Here is a 19,404-nt window from a genome sequence, read left to right on the forward strand (position 1 = left end):
TTAAATACATCAACTGAATCAACTCAACTCGCTTTCTCATTCTCTCTCTCTCCCTCCTCAGATCTTTTGTAATTCAGCAGATTCCCAGCAGTAATCTCTTCATGGTCGTCGTGGACAACAAGTGTGACTGCAGCTCTGCCCCCCTGGTTTCCATGGATCCCATCGAGATTATGTATATCCTTTACTAACCCTCAATAAGTTCGAGGTGTTTGAGTGTATTGTTAGTACAAAGCTTTTGAATGTTTTTTAGTATAAATGTTTTGTAAGTAGATGGGTTTTGTAAGTTAACTGTAAGTGAACTCTGAACTTAGACTTTAGTCTTCTGTGAATGTGAATAGCTTCTTCATTGTCAGAGGTATTAATCCATATCTCATACATGTAGCTATTTATGAAGCGTGCATTACGGTTTGGTGATCTCATCACGCTAGAATGATGTTGCTGAAACGGTCACCACAGTATCAGTTAAATGTATCTGAGGTGTGGTTCATCAGTATTTCTATCCTTAACCCCTCTGCACACAATGAGTCTCTGAAATGTGATAGGCTGAAGTTTCAGAAAGACAGAAAGCGGCCAGAATCGTGTCATCCTTTTCACCCCGAGGTACGCAGTATGTAGATATGTGTGTACGTCTGCGTCACAATTCTGTGATTACACAGAAAGTACATGAACGCCTGTTTATGAGTGTTTAATAACATGACATTAATCATATATGTGACCATCTGTATATTGTCTGAACCATATAGATATATAGTGTATGTATTAATTAATTTCTATGCTCTGAAACTCCTGTGATGCCCCCTGTGTCTGATGCAGGAGAATGCCATGGAGTGTGGAGGAGCAGCAGGCCTCTCTGCCCCCCTTACAGCAGCACTGCTCCCCCTACTGGCCACTCTCATTAGCAGGTGACCACACCGCCCTCGAGGCCCACCGTCCTGGACCCAACACTGGAGAGATTGATAGACTGGCGCACCATCAAATGCTGACAACGCACAGGGAGCCTCGCCAACAAGAAGAACTTGCTCATAACTAACTGAGTTGCGTATTACCAACAGAGAGACCGACCAATTGTAAAGCATCTCCCTGACCAGCAGAGAAATAACAAATTAGATGACATTGTTCAAGAGAAACAGAACAATATTCCAAGGGGAAAACGATATGGACATTAGACAGAAAAAATACACCTGGGAGCAGCAATGAACGGGTTTCACAGGATGACAGAAAGGACACAAGATCAGTTGGATAACAAAGCCAGCACTCTGTGATGTAGGAACTATCTTCCTTTATGTGCAGTCAGTGAAAGCATTACCATGTTGATTTAAATCTCAGTTGGTTCACTCCACATTAGCGTTCCAAAATACTTCAATACACTCTCACAGCTGTAATACGCTGACTGTGCAAGCGGCAGGACAGGATTTTACAGAATAAAAGATCCACTTTTCCCTACGTTCAGACAACATAACACAGGCAACGATATATGATTATACAGATATACAAATTACAATATTTGACATAATTTATTTGCATGAGACAAAGTCAACTTGATCAATAGTTATTGCTCTTGTATCATATGGTGGCACTGGTGACGATGAGATCTATAGTGCCACCACTTGGTCTGGTGCAGCCATCTAAGGTTGCAGTGACTTTATATTCACACAGCTTCTAAGGACATACATAAGGTTTACATACCGCATTTCATTGCCCCTTGTCCATCGGCTCAGTTCTTGTAGCCAGTTGCCCATGGTGGAATTATCTGCAGGGCTTGACATTAACTTTTTCTGCCACTTGTCCTTCAGACAAGTAAGACAGATTTTTTACTTGTCTGAGCGGTTAAGGAGAACTGGCCAAAACCTCCCTCTGTTAAGGTGAGTGCAATGCAGATACTTGCAAAGGCTATAAGCCCAGCGTTCATCAAAGCACAGCTCCTCTGCCAAGATCTGCCTGCAATCTCGGCTCTGCCTTATATCAGTTTCTCAGAATTCTGGTCAGAGTCTTGTAAGTAGGCACAGATGTGAGCAATTAGTTCATGATTTAGTAGTATCTTCCCTTACAGGCTGTCCAGCTTCACCACACTATCCCCATCCTAGGTGGAAAAGACCGTCCCTGAGTTGTTTCAAAGCCATGTGGTAACTTTGGACTACGCTGGTGGCTGCCAGACTTGCACTGGTCATGCTCCCCGAGACCGTTGGGCTCCCGTTGACCTTCCTCCCACTGAAAGAGATGCTGCTTCCCGTTGCTGAAGAATGCCGGAAGTACCCTCTCGTAGAAGCTGGAGGTCAGATGACCACTCTTGTGTGCTATATATGCAACAGCCCTGGATGCAGAACAGCCTCTCTCCGGGAAAATCCACAGCAGACTGGAACCCCGGCTGGTGATAACCCATGGCTTGACCTCCAGTCGGCGGGAAGGCCTGCGAGGTTGGGCAGGAAATCTCTCTCTCTCTCCCACCCAGCCGGGTCGTACCGGAGTCTGTGCAAATAAACAAGGAACAAAGGGTTTGAGTTGTTTGAAATGCACCACAGTTTCAGGACCTCTCTCTGCCAGTTCTATGCGGCACATGACCTCTAAAACCTGCTCTAGCACTTGGAAAGGGTGTTTGTAGCACCTCTGTAACTTAGGACATAACCCCCGCTTCTTAACCTTATTTCAAACCCAAACCAATTCACCCACAGATTAATATAGAAAATTGGCCCGAAAATCAAAGTTAGCTTTCTGCTGACTGGAGGCACTAGCTTGGTGTCTTTTCACTGACCACTAATGTAGACAAAGTGTCATCCAGCCACAATACATATTCACTGATAGATGTAATTTTTCCCCTGTGATCTATGTCAAGCATCACATCGACTAGAAGAACAATTTCTTAACCAAACAGCACTTTGTATGGGTTGAACCCGGTACATGCATGAACACTACTACGATAGACCATCATGACATACGGTAGAAGAACATCCCAGTTCAACACACTGTCCCCCATCCTGGATGGAACAGACCGTCCCTGAGTCACTCTGAAGCCATGTGGTCTCTTTGGACCACGCTAGTTGCTTCTGGTCTCGCACTGCTCGTGCTCCCCGAGAAAGTTGGGCTCCCATTGACCTCCCTCCCATTGAAAGAGACACTGCTGGTGCCTCCCATTGCTGAACAAGACCGGAAGACCCCTCTCGTGGATGCTGGAGGTCAGATGATCTCTCATGTGCTAGATGCGCGCGAGCAACCCATCTGACTGGGGATGATAAGCAAAGGTTCGAGATTTGTGGAAGAGATGTTCTTGAACAGTACGACCGGACATAATAATGTCATCCAAATCAACTAAATGGGTGGTCTACTGTGAATCTTCTAGGACTACATCCATCAACCTCTAGAAGGTACTTGGTGCATTGCATAAACCAAAACGTAAAACGTTGAATTCAAACAAGCCCTGTCTGGTGGAAAACACAGTTTTTGATCTGTCTTTGGGGTCCAACCCGACTGTCTCAAGGGTGGAGAACCAGCGAGCCTTGTTCAAACTGTGAAGAGCATCGTCAATTCTCCGGAGCAGGTAAGCATCTTTCTCAGTGACATCATTGAGTCTCTTTTTTTTACCAGAACGACAGGGGCTGTCCAGGGGCTACATGAGGGGCGGATGATGCCATGCTTTAGCATCTGCTAAATGTGGTCTACGGATTCCTGTTGCAGTTGGAGGGGGATCCTGCGCGGGGCCATTTTAATGGGTTTTGCGTTACCGGTATCTATCTGATGCATCGTAAGGTGAGTTTGCCCTAGATCCGTGTCTCCTGTACTAAAAACAGAAGTGTGCCGATGGAGCAGTTCACGAATGGAATGAAGTTCGGCGCGTTCAAAACCTCTCTTTTCCAAACCAAATTGTGCCACAATGGTGTTTACAGACCAGGAAGGGGTGAGGCCCTATTCTCTCCGCTTTTCGAATTCCACTGTTTCACTATCTACCTCTTCCTCGGTGAATAGAGTGGCAATTTCCATGCCCCGTTTAAGAATCTGGTTCTCATCAGTCATATTAATTATACATACTGGCATAACCCCCTGGTCAACTGTACACACGACGTGAGCCACCAGGACATCACAATGGTTGAGCAGAGAGGAAGAGGGTTCCAGCATACCTTTGGTGTACTTTTTGGGAAGACCTTCAACTGCCCAACCGGGTTAATTACTTCGCAGCGGGGTGAGACTACTGTATCATAGTGAACAGTAGCACGTTTGGGTTGGTTAGCATCATACAACAGCAAGAGAGGTAGCTTATTTCCCATTAGTCAGTATCATCTTCCATATCAATCACATCACCAAATGTAGCTAGAATGTCAGTGCCAAGCAGAATGTCTTTGGGCAGGATATCCACCATAAGAATTCAGTAACTACGACTAAAGACTCAAATTGACAACTGGTCTGCCAACGGCCCAGGATCTACATTTCCCGCCCATTCGCTACAGCTACTTAGCCCTGGTAACACATCAACTCAGTGCCTCCATTAGTTATTTTTAGCTATGGAAACAACTGAAGCTTGAGCACTGGTATCAACTGGTAGACGATAGTCCCACCCACTTAGTTTAGCATTGAGGTACACCCCGGAAGTGTTCTTGTCACATGGAGGGGCCAGTCTAGAAGGAGGAGGAAGGGGGGGGCGAGCATTTGGTCTGCCGTACACACCCCCTCTAGTTTCCCGGCAGGTAGGGGCAGTTTCTTCTCATATGACGATTACATCCACATTCCTAGCAGAATTCGCTTCGGCCTCTGTTCCCTCAGTCATAAGCAAACCCGCTTTGTTCCCTAGTAGCGGGCCTAGCAGACGAAGACTGACTCGCCAGTCCCCACTACATACATAATCAATAAAATTGTCACGTGTAAACATATCCAGAGTAGTGGCATCTGCATTTGGGTACTCTTTCTCCCTTAACCGACGTAGAGCATTACCAAATTCACGGGCTATTTCATTATGCAGCCTCCTCCTAGCCAGGAAGTTAGCACAGTTCCCATTGTGACTGTCACAAGGGTCTAAACATTTCCCCATAGCATTTTTCAACTGTGTGTAGTCACTTCTATGCTCAACGGAAAGACAGCTATAAATGTCTCGAGCCCGCCCCGATAGTAACAAAGACATATATTTTAACTTGAGCCCAACATTCTAATTGTTTACCTTGGCAGCCATTTCCCACTGTCCAGCCCAAACAGACCATTCCAGCCCCATACCTGTAAATGTTTCTGGCATAAAGACAGGGCACCCCGACTGCATGTTGCGGGGAAGTGGCTGACCATTATGTGGGACGGGGGCTGCCATCTGGGCCGCACCTGATCCTAAGTTTGGTGTGTCCTCATGGTCTGACATATATATCCCACTGGTGCCACCAGTGTAATTAAGCTTACTAGACCACACGATAGGTGGGGCAAGTACTGGATTGAGCAGAGTAGTGTGAGCCACCATCTTTGTTTGACCGGTATGGTCCAGCGAGGATTGGACACGAAAACTCAACACAGATATAGAAAACAATGATCGTTATTAACAACACCATTTCATAAGACAGGGTGCCTGAAATGCTAGGTGACCTACTACATTCATAGAACCCCCTACTTTGAACTACACAGTCTGGAATCCCCTTTCTGTTCGCCCCACATACCCCATGTTATATTTTTTTAAATATTTAACCAGACTAGGCCAACGAAAGAGGACATCTGACATGATATTGAACGTTTAAATGTAATATTTATACTCAGCGAAAGCTGAGACTCCCCTCTCTTTAAAACAGTAACAGTAGTTGTTTTAAAATTGTGTTTTAGCTGCGATTACATTTTGAAATCTTGCTCAACTGTCATGTGCTTTCACATTCAGAATGAGTCTCTCCCTTCACTCCGCGCACAAAGTAGGGAGAGAGTGAGAGCATACAGCGAAAACAGGGACAGAACATAGGACATGACAATAACACATGCTGCTAACGGCTAAATATACTGAACAAAAATTAACGAAACATGCAACAATTTCAAAGATTTTACTGAGTTACAGTTCATATAAGGACATCAGTCAACTGAAATATATTCATTAAGCCCTAATCTATGGATTTCACATGACTGGGAATACAGATATGCATATGTTGGTCACAGATACCTTAAAGGTAGTGGCATGGATCAGAAAACCTGTCACTATGTGGTGCAACCATCCTTTCCCTCATGCAGCGTAACACATCTCCTTCGCATAGAGGTGATCAGGCTGTTGATTGTGGCCTGTGGAATGTTGTCCCAGTCCTCTTCAATGGCTGTGCGAAGTTGCTGGATATTGGCGCGAACTGGAACACGCTGTCATACACGTTGATCCAGAGCATCCCAAACATGCTCAGTGGGTGACATGTCTGAGTATGAAGGTCATGGAAGAACAGGGACATTTTCAGCTTCAAGGAATTGTGTACAGATCCTTGCGACAAGTGGCCGTGCATTATGATGCTGAAACAGGAAGGCGGCGTATGAATGGTATTACAATGGGCCTCAGGATCTCGTCATAGTATCTCTGTGCATTCAAATTGCCATCGACAAAAATGCAATTGTGTTTGTTGTCCGTAGCTTATGCCTTCCCATACCATAACCCCAGCACCACCATGGGCACTCTGTTCACAACGCTGACATCAGCAGACCGCTCGCCCACACAATGCAATACATGTGGTCTGTATTGTTAAAGGCCGGTTGGACGTACAGAGAAATTAACATTCAATTCTCTGTAAACAGCTTGGGTGGACAGACCATCCTGCAGGCAGCCTGCCAACTGCACACTCCTTCAAAACTTTAGACATCTGTGGCATTGTGTTGTGTGACAAAACTGCCCATTTTAGAGTGACCTTTTATTTTCCCAGCACAAGGTGCACCTCTGTAATGATCATACTGTTTAATCAACTTCTTGATACACCACACATGTCAGGTGTATGGATTATATAATGTCAAAGAAGAAATGCTCACTAACAGGGATTTAAACCAATTTGTGGACAGAAATTGAGAGAAATAAGCTTTTTGTGTGTATTGAAAGTTCATAGGATTTTTTTATTTCAGCTCAAGAAGCATGGGACCAACACTTTACAATCTGCCTTTATGTTTTTGTTCAGTGTAGTTAAACACCGACGTAAGTAGCCAGACTAGGCTACATGATATGTTTTGAATTGGCTATCTATTATTATTTATTCTATAGGCTAGCCTACCTGCTGCTGCAATGTCTCTCTCTCCTTGAGCAACAGCCCCCTCGACCTTTACTGACCAAACAAACCCTGTTAGATGACCAACAATCTGCTATAACTGGGCAAATAACTGACTAACTAGCAAGGAATAGCAACAAATGTGCACAGGTGTCTAAACAAGTCTCTAGTTTTAAATTCAAACCTGCTGGCTCCTGAAGCCCCCATGAGATCCCAAATCTAGAAGCAGTTTAGCTAACGCATTAGCTAGCAAGCAAAATGCTAATTCTGTTTTACAAGAAAACGTCTGAGATTACGCAAACACTGTAGCTAGCTAGCTAGGCCTCCTCAGCACCAATGTTATTTAACTGTCATTGAAGTTGGTGGTCACTACTGGTTTCAGATGACGAGTAAAACTCTCCGCCATGTTTGGTGTTTTGGTAAGGGCTCAGAGTGACGTCACGCACCAAAGGAGCCTCAAAACCAATCACGACGGATAAGGAACAGGGAATTGTTAATTGTTTCCTTGTTTTTTTATTTATTTATTTATTTTACCTTCTTTTCTCCCTAATTTCGTGGTATCCAATTGCTAGTAATTACTATCTTGTCTCATCGCTCCAACTCCCGTACGGGCTCGGGAGAGACGAAGGTCGAAAGCCATGCGTCCTCTGAAACACAACCCAACCAAGCTTCTTAACACAGCGCACCTCCAACCCGGAAGCCAGCCGCACCAAGGTGTCGGAGGAAACACCGTGCACCTGGCCACCTTGGTTAGCGCACACTGCGCCCGGCCCGCCACAGGAGTCGCTGATACGCGATGAGACAAGGATATCCCTACCGGCCAAACCCTCACGATGCTAGGCCAATTGTGCGTCGCCCCATGGACCTCCAGGCCAGAGCCTGGGCGCGAACTCAGAGTCTCTGGTGGCACGGCTAGCGCTGTGATGCAGTGCCCTTAACCACTGCACCACCCGGGAGGCCTCTTGTTTTTTTAATCAAATGAATACATTTTTTGATGCTCCTGGACACATAATTAGTGATGTAACCTGGAGTCATAGGGTGTTTCGGGTCAACATCACACACCCTCGTGCAGGCGACCCAACCAGGTTTGATCAGATCCTGACTTGTCTCTAGGTAGCATTGCGCTGCTCCCGATGGGTCTCCTCTCTTGATCCAGAGACATTGTGCTGCTGATGGCTCTTCTCCTCTTCACTCCCTTGATGCCAAGTGCGCTGCAGGCTCTGTAGAGGGATTGCCCAGCAAAACCCTTGGAGCCTACCTCGATAGGCATGCACCTAGCCTTCCAACCCTGCTTTTGACAGTCGAAGACTTGTCCCTCATACTTTGCCCTTTTCCTCCCATACGCCTCCTGAAGACGATCTTCCCAAGGGACTGACAGCTCAAAAATAATTATGGTCTTTGTGGACTTTGAGACTAGGGTTATGTCTGGTCTCATGGTTGTCTTGACAATGTGCTACAGGAACTTAACATGGCTCATCACAGTCATGTCTTTGATGACCGTAAAACGTTTGACGCTGATCGGCCATTGTGAAGTGGATTTACAAAGGATTTCAATGGACACGTACAATCTGATTTCAAGATTTATCAATAACCCTAAATTTAACAATGTTCCATGGGCCTACACACTGAATTTGGTTTTATTTGGACCTATGGTTCATGAGAATACCTTTTTCAAAGATTTTCCAAATGTCCAAGATGGAGGAAAATCTACCCTAATAGACCTTATGATTCCTTGAGGAAAATGTGTGCAGCATGAGGAAAGACACCTACATACAGTTTCCTGTCTCTAGGTGAAACGGGGCAGCAGATATGAAGGTTTAAGTTATACTGCTTTTAACAGCGCCACCTATAGGCCAATCAGTGGCATTCTTTCTTACCAAGTTACTCTAGTTTCTGTGTGCAAAATTAGAAAAAAGTTATCAATCTATGCTTGAGTTATTTGACCATGTCAAGGGGTAAAACATGTAAGAATAACAAAAGGTTTCACAGCTTCGCTCTGGATCACTAATAAAGGATGAGAAAGCACTGTGACAGCAATGATGAGATCCTGAGCGCGTTACAGACCCCTCTTCGGATGCCAGAGCAAAGAAACCAATATCCCTGTGTACTGTACAAGCACTGTAGAAAATAACAAGAGTTACGTCAAGGTAGTCATATGAATTAAAAGAACAAAAAGAATCCACCTTTTAATAAAAGAGTACTATACAATTGAAAAGAAACTGTAAAAAATATGGTATAGAGATGCGATTGTACGATTTTAGAGGTAAATATTTGTAGCTTTATTTTGAAGAATATAATTCTGTCTTTTGGGATATGGAAGGGATCATGTAAAATAACAGAGGCGAGAGGATGGTTGAAGTCAATGTATTCTGCCTGCTTTAAGTTTTACAGCAGAGAACATCTTCACCAGATTAAAAAGATGCATGTGAAGGATAAAAAAAATACATTTAAGTTATGGGAAAGGAATAAAGTTCAGAGCTCTGGCTGTAAACTGAAAATATGAACATTTGCATGTTTCAATTTTTTATTGTAACCAATAACCTTTAATGCTTACCCCGATCCCAAACCCCTTCGTTTGAGGACGCTGCTACTATCTAAATAAACACAAATCAATATTTTCTATCTGTCTTTCAGCTCCAATTCTTTACTTAACTTCAACAGTTGCATTTATGTGGGTGTTGATTTACAGTTACCCTAATGCAATTAGCTAAACAAATGAATAAAAAGCTACTGTATTTAGCCCGTACGGTTTATCATAATGATCTTACACAAAAACATGACAACTAGTAAAACATAAAATAAGTACAAATACAATCACTGAGCCAGGTGATAATAGAGAGCAGTGATAATACTGTAGCCATTCTCTACATACAACATCCTGTAAGAGGCTCAAAGGGTGTAGTGCAGACATAGGACATTTTGCGATCAGTAGCTACAGTGCTGTGAAAAAATATTTGCCCCTTTCAAATGTTCTCTACTTTTGCATATTTTTGATACTGAATGTTATCGGATCTTCAACAAAAACCTCATAGTAGATAAAGGGGACCTGAGTGAACAAATAACACAACAATTACATACGTATTTAATTTATTTCAGAAACAAAGTTATGTAGCACCCAATGCCCCTGTGGGAAAAAGTAATTGCCCCCTTTCACTCAATAACTGGTTGTGCCACCTTTAGCTGCAATGACTGCAACCAAATGCTTCCTGTAGTTGTTGATCAGTCTCTCGCGTCGCTGTGGAGGAATTTTGTCCCACTCTTCCATGCAGAACTGCTTTAACACAGTGACATTTGTGGGTTTTCAAGCATGAACTGATCGTTTCAAGTCCTGCTACAACATCTCAATTGGAATTAGGTCTGGACTTTGACTAGGCCATTCCAAAACTTCCCATTTGTGGCTTTTTAGCCATTTTCACTTGATTGTGTGTTTTGGATCATTGTCTTGCTGCATGACCCAGCTGCGCTTTAGCTTCAGCTCACAGACATATGAGCTGACGTTATCCTGTAGAATTCTCTGATACAGAGCAGAATTCATGGTTCCTTCTATTAAGGCAAGTCGTCCAGGTCCTGAGCCAGCAAAGCATTCCCAACCATCACACTACCACCACAATGCTTGACCGTTGTTATAAGGTTCTTACTGTGGAATGCAGTGTTTGGTTTTCGCCAGGCATAATGGGACCCATGTCAACCAAAAAGTTATACTTAAACTCGTCTGTCCATAGAACATTCTTCCAAGAGTCTTGATGATCATCCAGGTACTTCCAGGTGCTTTTTGGCAAACTTGAGTCAAACCAAGGAAGCGTTTGGTTGCAGGCATTGCAGTTTAAGGTGGCACAACCAGTTATTGAGTCTAAGGGGGCAATATTTTTCACACAGGGAATTGGGTGTTGCGTAACTTTTTTAATGAAATAAATATATAAGTATGTTTCTTTTTTTGTTATTTGTAAACTCAGGTTCCCTTTATCTAATATTAGGTTTTGGTTGAAGATCTGATAACATTCAGTATCAACAATATACAAAAATAGAGAGAATCCGAAAGGGGGCAAATACTTTTCACGGCAAATACTTTTCACGGCAGTGTAGAGGAAGTCAGTAGGCTGTCCTGCTGGGCTGAGGTTGCTGGTGTGTCGGGGATTGAGCTGTATACGTGGTACATATCAGACTAGATAAAAGAAACAGACCGTTTCACTTGAGACATTTGAAAATACACATTGTACATACTGTATTTAGACACGAAGCGCGAAAAATGCTAAAGTTTGTATCATTGATTTGCATTGGATTTGTACTACAAATTGTAAAAAGTTAGCATTTGGAAACAGTGGCCAGGTAAATAAAAGCAAAGCATGGATTGTTGTCATACCTTGTCAAAAGGATGCTTACAGGGTAAGGAAACCAGTGTGTAAATGTGTAATTATGTTTAACTATCCCTCTAACTGAAGTTCCTACAATGCATTTGATGTGATATCAATAAACTTTTTATTTGAAAGAAAACTATGATTTTGTCATCTCTTAATATGGCTGGGGCAGTATTGAGTAGCTTGGATGAATAAGGTGCCCAGAGGTGCCCGGAGTAAACGGCCTGCTCCTCAGTCCCAGTTGCTAATATATGCATATTATTAGTATATTTGGATAGAAAACACTCTGAAGTTTCTAAAACTGTTTGAATGATGTCTGTGAGTATAACAGAACTCATATGGCAGGCAAATACCCGAGAAAAAATCCAACCAGGAAGTGGGAAATCTGAGGTTGGTCGATTTTCAACTCAGCCCCTATTGAGGATACAGTGGGATATTGGTCATGTTGCACTTCCTAAGGCTTCCACTAGATGTCAACCGTCTTTAGAAACTTGTTTGAGGCTTCTACTGTGAAGTGGGGCCGAATGAGAGGGGAATGAGTCAGAGGTCTGGCAGAATGCTTTGAGCTCGTGACGCTCGTTCATGTGAGAGAGAGCTCTGTTCCATTTTCTTTTCTGAAGACAAAGGAATTCTCCGGTTGGAACATTATTGAAGATTTATGTTTAAAACATCCTAAAGATGGATTCTATACATCGTTTGACATGTTTCTACGGACATTAAGGGAACTTTTTGACATTTCGTCTGCTCCTAGGGAACGCGCTTCGTGACTTTGGATTTGTTTACAACAAAAGGTAACAAAAGTAGCTATTTGGACATAAATGATGGACATCATCGAACAAAACAAACATTTATTGTGGAACTGGGATTCCTGGGAGTGCATTCTGATGAAGATCATCAAAGGTAAGTGAATGTTTGTAATGTTATTTCTGACTTCTGTTGACTGCACAATATGGCGGATATCTTTTTGTTTTGATTGGGCTCTGAGCGCCGTACTCAGATTATTGCATGGTTTGCTTTTTCCATAAAGCTTCTTTTTTTATTTTATCTGACACAGTGGTTGCATTAAGGAGAAGTGGATCTAGAATTCCATGTATAACACTTGTATCTTTGATCAACGTTTATTATGAGTATTTCTGGAAATTGATGTGGCTCTCTGCAAAATCACCGGATGTTTTTGGAACTACTGAACACAACGCGCCAATGTATACTGAGATTTTTTTATATAAATATGACTTTTACCGAACAAAACATACATGTATTGTGTAACATAAAGTCCTATGAGTGTCATCTGATGAAGATCATCAAAGGTTAGTGATTCATTTTATCTCTATTTCTGCTTTTTGTGACTCCTGTCTATGGCTGGAAAAATGGCTGTGTTTTTCTGTGACTTGGCGGTGACCTAACATAATCGTTTGTGGTGCTTTCGTTGTAAAGCCTTTTTGAAATCGGACACTGTGGTGGGATTAACAACAAGATTACCTTTAAAATGGTATAAGATACCAAGGAATTTTAATTATGAGATTTCTGTTGTTTGAATTGGGCACCCTGCACTTTCACTGGCTGTTGTCATATCGATCCCGTTAACGGGATCGCAGCCATAAGAAGTTATTAAGAAACAGCTTGGGCAGCAACATCTGGGGCCTGCTTGAAGACTGAGAATTAAACCAGTTTGGTCCCAGGTGGACAGCCCATTTGAAACCAACATTTACAGCCTACTTATTGCCCTAGTGGGAAAATTGAGGACTTGGGTCCCAGGTGTTACATCTGGGTAACCCATTTGGGTAAACACCTGGGACACATGCAGGTAAGTCCTCAATTTGCCCGCTAGGACAACTTATGAAGCCCAACATGGCAACCACATGTGGGGCCAACATGGTTTTTGAGGACAAAACTTTGTGGGCCCCTTGTGGTTATTCTTTATGAGGGCTCAAATGTTAACCCTTCCTTAACCCACTTGGGTTCAAACCTGGGGACCACATGGGTAATCATACATTTGCCCACTGGGGTCCCTCAATAATACCAACATGAACCGACATAAAGACCAACATTGCAACCACATGTGGGGCCAACGTGGATACTGAGGACAAAACTTAGTGGGCCCACTGTTGGGTTTCTCTAATGGGGCCCGTGGAACAGCCCTTCATTAATCGATTTGGGTCCCACATGGAAATGTTGACTGAAAAGGTGAAGTGAGATGGATTTTTGTCCTTTATTCTGCAAATCTCTACCATCGATAAAACATTTGATCTCAAATACAGTTTTGTGTTCCCAAAACGAAAATCTGTTACAAACAGAGTGGACTAAGTTTTGCAGACAACCCTTTGGCAAAGATGTTGTTTAGAAGGAGTGCAAGGGCAAATTGAGTTATTGCACACGTGCACTTCACAGAGTAGGTGTTCCCTAACAGAAATATGCAATTCCATGCTAGAAAGTGCCAATAGGATCTCGCTAGTTTGTGCTTGGCTCTGCCCAACTCCTTGCATGTTCTGCCCAACTATGATCCACTAGGATTATTTTGCTCCCATTAGACCACAGCCTGTCGTTTCCATCTTGGTTTAGTTATACAAATCTTTGCCTACATCTCCCAGAAAAGGATGTCAAGGGGACATTTTTGTATCTAAGAAATATTTTAAAAATGGTAAACTCTTTGATTACCCTAAAACGTTTCAAGTTGATAGGTCATTGTGAAGTGAATTTGCAAAGTATTTAAAATAAAAAATCTGATTCCCTGATTTATCAATAACTCAGCCATCTCTGAACCAATCACGTAGCTTAGCTAAATTAAGAGATGTACCATGGGCCTACATACCGAATAAGGTGTTATTTGGACCATTCCTGAGAATACGTTTTTCAAATGTTTGAAAAGATTTCCAAGATGGAGGAAAATCTACCCTGTCCTCGAGGCTAATATTTTCAGCATGAGGAAAGAACCTACATACAAATTTTCAGGTATCTAGTTCAGGGGTATGCTGCATTCGGTCATAAACGAGGTCCGGAGGACCGCGCTGACAAATATTTATATTTCCTTGCCGTGAAAAATGTCCCTAAATAGTCCTCTATCCATCGTTTAAAAATGTTTAACTTCTCTAGGATATGTGGGACGCTACCGTCCCACTTGGCCAATAGCCAGGGAAATTGTAGAGCTCCAAATTCAAAAAAATTATATAAAATCAAACTTTCATTAAATCACACATGTAAGATACCAAATTAAAGCTACACTCGTTGTGAATCCAGCCACCATGTCAGATTTCAAAAGGCTTTTCGGCGAAAGCATAAGATGCTATTATCTGATGATAGCACAATGTCAACAAAGAGAGAGTAGCATATTTCAACCCTGCCGGCACTACTGAAAACGCAGATATAAAATATAAAACATGCATTACCTTTGACGAGATTCTTTTGTTGGCACTCCAATATGTCCCATAAACATCACAAATGGTCCTTTTGTTCGATTAATTCCGTCCATATATTTCCAAATTGTCCATTTATTTGGCGCGGTTGATCCAGAAAAGAACAGCTTCCAATTTGCGCAAAGTCACTACAAAATATCTCAAAGATTACCTCTAAACTTTGCCAAAACATTTCAAAGTACTTTTGTAATACAACTTAAGGTATTTGTAAACGTTAATAATCGATCAAATTGAAGACGGGTCTATCTGTTTTCAATACAGGAGAGCAACAAACTAACGCTACTTTTTTTAGTCTTGCGCAACTCTCAAACAGTACACATGACGTTACACTGCTTCCTGATGGCCTTCTTCTTCATTGCACAAATGAATAACCTCAACCTATTTCCTAAGACTGGTGACATCCAGTGGAAGCGGTGGGAACTGAAAACAGAGTGATTAGAAATCCAGTATTCCAATGAAACCTCATTGAACAGACAGTTACTTAAAAAAAAAAGATTTAATGGTTAGTCCTCGGGGTTTTGCCTGCTACATAAGTTCTGTTATACTTACAGATATGATTCAAACAGTTTTAGAAACTTCAGAGTGTTTTCTATCCAAATCTACTAATGATATGCATATCTTATATTCTGGGGATGAGTAGAAGGAAGTTGAAATTGGGCACGCTATTTATCCAATAGTGAATTTGCTGCCCCCTATCCTAGAGAAGTTTTAAGCTCCCTGACTGTCTAGCTTTCATTTCGGTGATTATAAGCAATCTAGACAGTCAAGAAACAATATGAATGTAAGTCTATTACTGTTTCTAAAGTTTCGATTTGGTTTTAGTCATTTTAAAGTACAGTGAAATCGGGAAAGTATTTAGACCCATTTACTTTTTCCACATTTTCTTACATTACAGCCTTATTCTAAAATGGATTAAAATGTTTTTTCCCCCTCACCAATCTACACACAATACTCCATAATGACAAAGCAAAAACAGATTTTTATAAATGTTAGCAAATGTATAAAGAAAAACACTGAAATATCACATTTACATAAGTATTCAGACCCTTTACTCAGTACTTTGTTGAAGTACCTTTGGCAGCAATTACAGCCTCGAGTCTTCTTGGGTATGATGGTACAAGCTTGGCACACCTGTATTTGGGGAGTTTCTCCCATTCTTCTCTGCAGATCCTCTCAAGTTCTGTCAAGTTGGATGGGGAGCGTCGCTGTACAGCTATGTTCATGTCTCTCCAGAGATGTTCGATCGGCTTCAAGTCTGAGCTCTGGCTGGGCTACTCAAGGACGTTCAGAGACTTGTCCCGATGCCACTTCTGTGTTGTCTTAGCTGTGTGCTTAGGGTCATTGTCTTGTTGGAAGATGAACCTTTGCCCCAGTCTGAGGTCCTGAGCGCTCTGGAGCAGGTTTTAATCAAGGATCTCTCTGTACTTTGCTCTGTTCATCTTTCCCTCGATTCTGACTTGTCTCCCAGTCCCTGCCACTGAAAAACATCCCCACAGCATGATGTTGCCACCACCGTGCTTCACTGTAGGGATGGTGCCAGGTTTCCTCCAGACATGACGCTTGACATTCAGACCATAAAGTTCAATCTTGGTTTCATCAGACCAGAGAATCTTGTTTCTTATAGTCTGAGAGTCTTTAGATGCCTTTTGGCAAACTCCAAGCGGGCTGTCATGTGCCTTTTACTGAGGAGTGGCTTCCATCTGGCCACTCTACCATAAAGGCCTGATTGGTGGAGTGCTGCAGAGATGGTTGTCCTTCTGGATGGTTCTCCCATTTCCACAGAGGGACTCTGGAGCTTCGTCTTATTGACCATCAGGTTCTTGGTCACCTCCCTGACCAAGACCCTTCTCCCCCGATTGCTCAGTTTGGCCGGGCGGACAGATTTAGGAAGGGTCTTGGTGGTTCCAAACTTCTTCCTTTTAAGAATGATGGGGGCCACTGTGTTCTTGGGGCCCTTCAATGCTGTAGACAGTTTTTGGTACCCTTCCCCAGATCTGTGCCTCGACCCAGATCTGTCTCAAAGCCCTACGGACACTTCCTTCAACCTCATGGTTTGGTTTTTGCTCTGACATGCACTGTCAACTGAGGGACCTTATATAGAAAGGTGTGTCTCTTTCCAAGTCATACACAGTCAATTGAATTTTCCACAGATGGACTCCAATCACGTTGTAGAAACATCTCAAGGATGATCAATGGAAACAGGATGCACCTGAGCTCAATTTCGAGTTTCATAGCAAAGGGTCTGAATACTTATGTAAATAAGGTGTTTCTGTTTTTTATACATTTGCAAAATTTTCTAAAAACCTGTTTTAGCTTTGTCTTTATGGAGTATTGTGTGTAGATTGATGAGGACAAACATTATTTCATCCATTTTAGAATTAGGCTGTAATGTAACAAATGTGGAAAAAGTCAAGGTGTCTGAATACTTTCCGAATGCACTGTATGTTGAGTTTGTTTTTCCCCACTCAAACCAGCCGTATGTTTGAAACTCCTGCTCGAGGTCAACCGGGGCAGCGGATATGAGGGTCTAAGTTAGTCTTCTTATAAGAGCTCCACCTATAGACCACTTGGTGCCATTCTTTTTGACCAATTACTCATGGCCTCTCATTTCTGTGTGCCAAATTAGAAAAGGAGTTACCAATCTATGCTTGAGTTATTTGACCATGTGAAGTTATTTGACCATGATGATACTGACCTTGTGCTTTGATGAATTGGAAGGTATCTAGAAATAACAAAAAAGGGTCACTATGCAACTTAGCCATTCTAAGAAAATTCTTGAGACACATTTTTTCAAAACCAGTATTGATTGGCATGAGTCACAGTTCTATAGTAACATAATGTTAGTAACTATTCACACAAGATCATGACATTATTACTCCAGATCAGACATCTTATTGAGTTCACGTTATTTAGGCAAAAAATGACATATTCAAATCAGAGTCATCATTGTCCAAGACTGATAAATTGAGACATCAACTTACCACAGTTATAGCTGTAGACTACTACAAGAACTTGGAATGGAGGAATAACTCACAGACAAGGAGGATGACCAAAAACAGATGACCAGCCATATCAGGGGTGAACAACACCATTTTCACAGATCCTCCGACTCTCACAAACTACTAGGAGTATGGTGTTTGTGACTGAGAGAACGGTTTGAATAGAGAGGTAGATGAGAAACTTCCTCGCAGGAAAACCACAAACAAAGTCCATTAACTATCAAGTAGTGTCTCACATCATGAGGTTGGGGGAAGGTCAATCAGTCAAAGTTCTGTAGTTATATTTTGATCCTAAAATATAAAATGAACCTAAAAGCATTAGCTTCACTGTCAGAGTAAATTCATGTGTTGTATTTGAGGCCTTTTTGACTGTGACAACTTTGATAAAAAGAAGTAAGGTTTGTGTACAGCATTGGCAACACCCAAAAGTTAATATTCTGGCTGTGACTCCATGTCTGGCTCTGAAACTCAACAACACTACATGTCTGTTGACATCTTGAGGTGCTTACAGTAATTGTCAGAAGCATTCATTGGTTTCTCATGTTGGTATTTTTAGAGGCTGTATGTAGTTTGGGTTTTCATATCTAAATAGTCTGGTAAAGATGTTAAATGTAACCATAGTGTCTGTTGAATGTATCTGAGGTATCTGAGGTTTGGTTCAACTTCAACAGTTGCTTTTATGTGTAAGGTGGATGTTGGTGTTGTTTTACAGTTTGCTTAACTGACACCTAATGGAATTAGCTAAACAGATGAATAAAAAGCCAATATACTTATCAAGCCACCTCAGTTTATCAGAATAAAAACATGAGACATAGAAATACCAAAAATACAATCACAGAGACAGGCGTAAGAGATAGGTAGGTGTTTAACAGAAAGTCTTACTGTCTGACCCTTAAACTCAAGACATGCTCTATATACAGCATCCTGTGAGAGACGAGCATTTAACTTGTTGAGCGGAACAGACATATGACATTATATGAGAGGGGTATTCTGGGATCTGTAGCTAGAGAATGTGACAGTTGTGGTTTCACTATGAGTTTGCTGGTCTGTCGGGGATTGAGCTGTACACGTGGTGCATATCAGAGTACAAGACAGAAAGAGACAATTTGACAAATAGGCTTACAGTAGTTTGCATATAAATGATATGGTAAGAACAGTTTAGTGTAGAACACATTCACATGGGTGATGGTGAATGAGACAAACTCTGGCTATCATTTTTATTTGTGCTGTACTTTTTGAGATGCCTGCGTATCCACTCCAACAGTGGGCATTAATGTGGATGGTACAGAAGTGATCAGTTTCCTGTATCCACCTGGAAGAGAGAGAGAGAAAAAATAGATCTTACTTATCCTGTCTGTCTGTCTGTCTGGAACAGCAATCAACCAACTGTTGGTTTGAAACTTGAATGTTCAAGGGTCGTTCTTGAATTGCGGTGGCATTTGGGCATTAATACATTTTTGTTGATTTT

The 19,404-nt window shown here is 42.1% G+C and overlaps 1 protein-coding gene across 1 annotated transcript; it reads left to right on the top strand.

Annotated features, from left to right (window-relative positions):
- The first annotated feature begins 63 nt into the window (after positions 1-63).
- LOC129842859 (voltage-dependent calcium channel subunit alpha-2/delta-3-like) lies at positions 64-2,620 on the top strand. The gene is made up of 3 exons (XM_055911556.1): positions 64-174; positions 518-600; positions 814-2,620. The coding sequence occupies exons 1-3, from the start codon at positions 102-104 to the stop codon at positions 904-906; spliced, it is 249 nt and encodes an 82-aa protein (XP_055767531.1). The 5' UTR covers positions 64-101; the 3' UTR covers positions 907-2,620.
- The last annotated feature ends 16,784 nt before the right edge of the window (positions 2,621-19,404 follow it).

The sequence above is a fragment of the Salvelinus fontinalis genome, chromosome 3, assembly GCF_029448725.1.
Source record: "Salvelinus fontinalis isolate EN_2023a chromosome 3, ASM2944872v1, whole genome shotgun sequence".
NCBI classification, from domain to species: Eukaryota; Metazoa; Chordata; class Actinopteri; order Salmoniformes; family Salmonidae; genus Salvelinus; species Salvelinus fontinalis.

What these genes read in the sequence shown, in the direction of transcription:
- LOC129842859 (XM_055911556.1), top strand. Translation starts at nt 102, where the DNA reads ATGGTCGTCGTGGACAACAAGTGTGACTGCAGCTCTGCCCCCCTGGTT. An exon ending in GGATCCCATCGAGATTATGT is followed by an intron (nt 175 to 517) that starts ATATCCTTTACT and finishes ACCCCTCTGCAC; the next exon opens with ACAATGAGTCTCTGAAATGT. An exon ending in GTCATCCTTTTCACCCCGAG is followed by an intron (nt 601 to 813) that starts GTACGCAGTATG and finishes TGTCTGATGCAG; the next exon opens with GAGAATGCCATGGAGTGTGG.